The sequence below is a fragment of the Corapipo altera genome, unplaced genomic scaffold, assembly GCF_003945725.1.
Source record: "Corapipo altera isolate COAL_440 unplaced genomic scaffold, ASM394572v1 61286, whole genome shotgun sequence".
Lineage (NCBI taxonomy): Eukaryota > Metazoa > Chordata > Aves > Passeriformes > Pipridae > Corapipo > Corapipo altera.
The window spans coordinates 8,145,709-8,147,261 of record NW_020884907.1 but is presented as its reverse complement, the minus strand read 5'-3'; the positions used below and the strand labels follow the sequence as shown (position 1 = coordinate 8,147,261).

At 54.4% G+C, this 1,553-nt stretch overlaps 1 protein-coding gene across 1 annotated transcript; it reads left to right on the top strand.

The window, feature by feature from the left end:
* Positions 1-4: 4 nt before the first annotated feature.
* Positions 5-1,175, top strand: TUSC1 (tumor suppressor candidate 1; the record flags this gene model as incomplete). Its single annotated transcript, XM_027652496.1, has 1 exon — positions 5-1,175. A coding segment is annotated over one exon (528 nt), but the record flags the coding sequence as incomplete, so codon positions are not given.
* Between the last annotated feature and the right edge of the window lie 378 nt (positions 1,176-1,553).

Below are 1,553 nucleotides of genomic sequence, written 5' to 3'. Positions count from 1 at the left end.
GGGGGGGCGGGCGGCGCTCGGAGCCGCCGCCGGGGGCGGCCGGGCCGGAGGGGCCGCGGAGCCCGGGGAGCGCGGGGAGCCGGGCGGCGGCCGGCAGGGCTGGCGGGGAGAGTCGCGGGGCTCGCCGCAGCAGCTGGCGGAGCGGTACGCGGACCTGGCGGCCAGCCACAGCGAGGCGCTGCGGCAGCGGGAGGAGCGCGAGTGGCACAACGCGCGGCTGCGCCAGGAGAACGTGCGGCTGCGGCTGGAGAACCGCCGCCTGCGCCGCGAGAACCGCTGCCTCTTCCGGCAGGCCCTGCTGGGGCCCGGCCCTGACAAGCCCCCTGTCGAGCCGGGCGAGGAGGCGGAGGCCCTGCGCGCCCAGCTGGCGCGGCTGCAGGAGAAGCACCGCCGGGCCCTGCGGCACCTGCGGCGCTGCCGGGCCGCCGGCGGGCAGGAGGCCTCGGGAGCCGAGGACGGCGAGTTGGATGAGCTGCTGTTGGAGGAGGACGAGCAGTCGCTGGATAAGAAGAGCCTGGTGCCGCCCGTGTAGGCGACTCCGGGGGAGGGGGCGGCGTTGCTGGGCCCTGCGAGCCCTCCCTGCCCGCTCGCCCTCTTGCCTGTGTCCCCCTGCCCGCCCGCCCTCAGTCGAAACAGGCTCTTCCCAGAGGAAGGATGGGGGAGGAGTTCGAGTTTCTTAGTCGTTTTTCCTGATGTATATCCAGGAAGCATTGACCGTGATCGAGGAGAACCGGGTTCATCTGGGAAACCGATGCTTGGAAGACGAGAAGAATGCTTCAAAGCAGCTGTTGTCATAGAGAAAAAAACCGCACTGAAGAGAACAGATGATCTCGTGTCATCTCACAGCCCTGAACTGTGCTTCCTTTTGGGACCAGATGTGGATCACCTTTCTTCTCTGAGTTAGTGACTGTCATGTAAGCTTCAAGAGCCATGGAGACTGACTAGTTCTTAGTAGTCTCTGTTAGGAAAAGGCATGAAGGAAGGTGGAAACTTTGTCACTACTCTGGTAGAAGTTGGTGATTATTTGAACTCTGAATTGCCTTGGACACTGGCTGCAAAACACTATTTGTATTTTTAATGATGGACTTTGTTCACTTTCACATGACTATTGATTTGAATTTCACATTTTCACACAAAACTGCAGCTGATAAATAAAATTATGACACACCAAATGACTGTTCTAAGTGTGATTTTTTAACAGGGAGTTATTTTGAAATTGTAGATGAAACACCCTTCAGACCATTGCAGTGTGCCTTCTCAAAACCCAAAGAATTGGTTATTATTTTTTAACCTTTCTTTTTTTAATCTTTTGACCTTAGCTATTTACTGTTTCATAGGAAGTTATTTTTCAGATCTGTGTTTCACAAGAAAATTTACTGTTTGAAAGAAACCATTTTAAAGAACTGGGACACAGATTGATTGTGTAATGTTCCCTCACTTTTTATTGTTTTTGTCATTTAAAGGCTTTCTGATGCCTTCAGGTTTGAGATTGGTTTCTTAAATCTCTAACAGCAGGTCTGTTTCATCTTATAGTCCAAACTAATGTTAAAAGA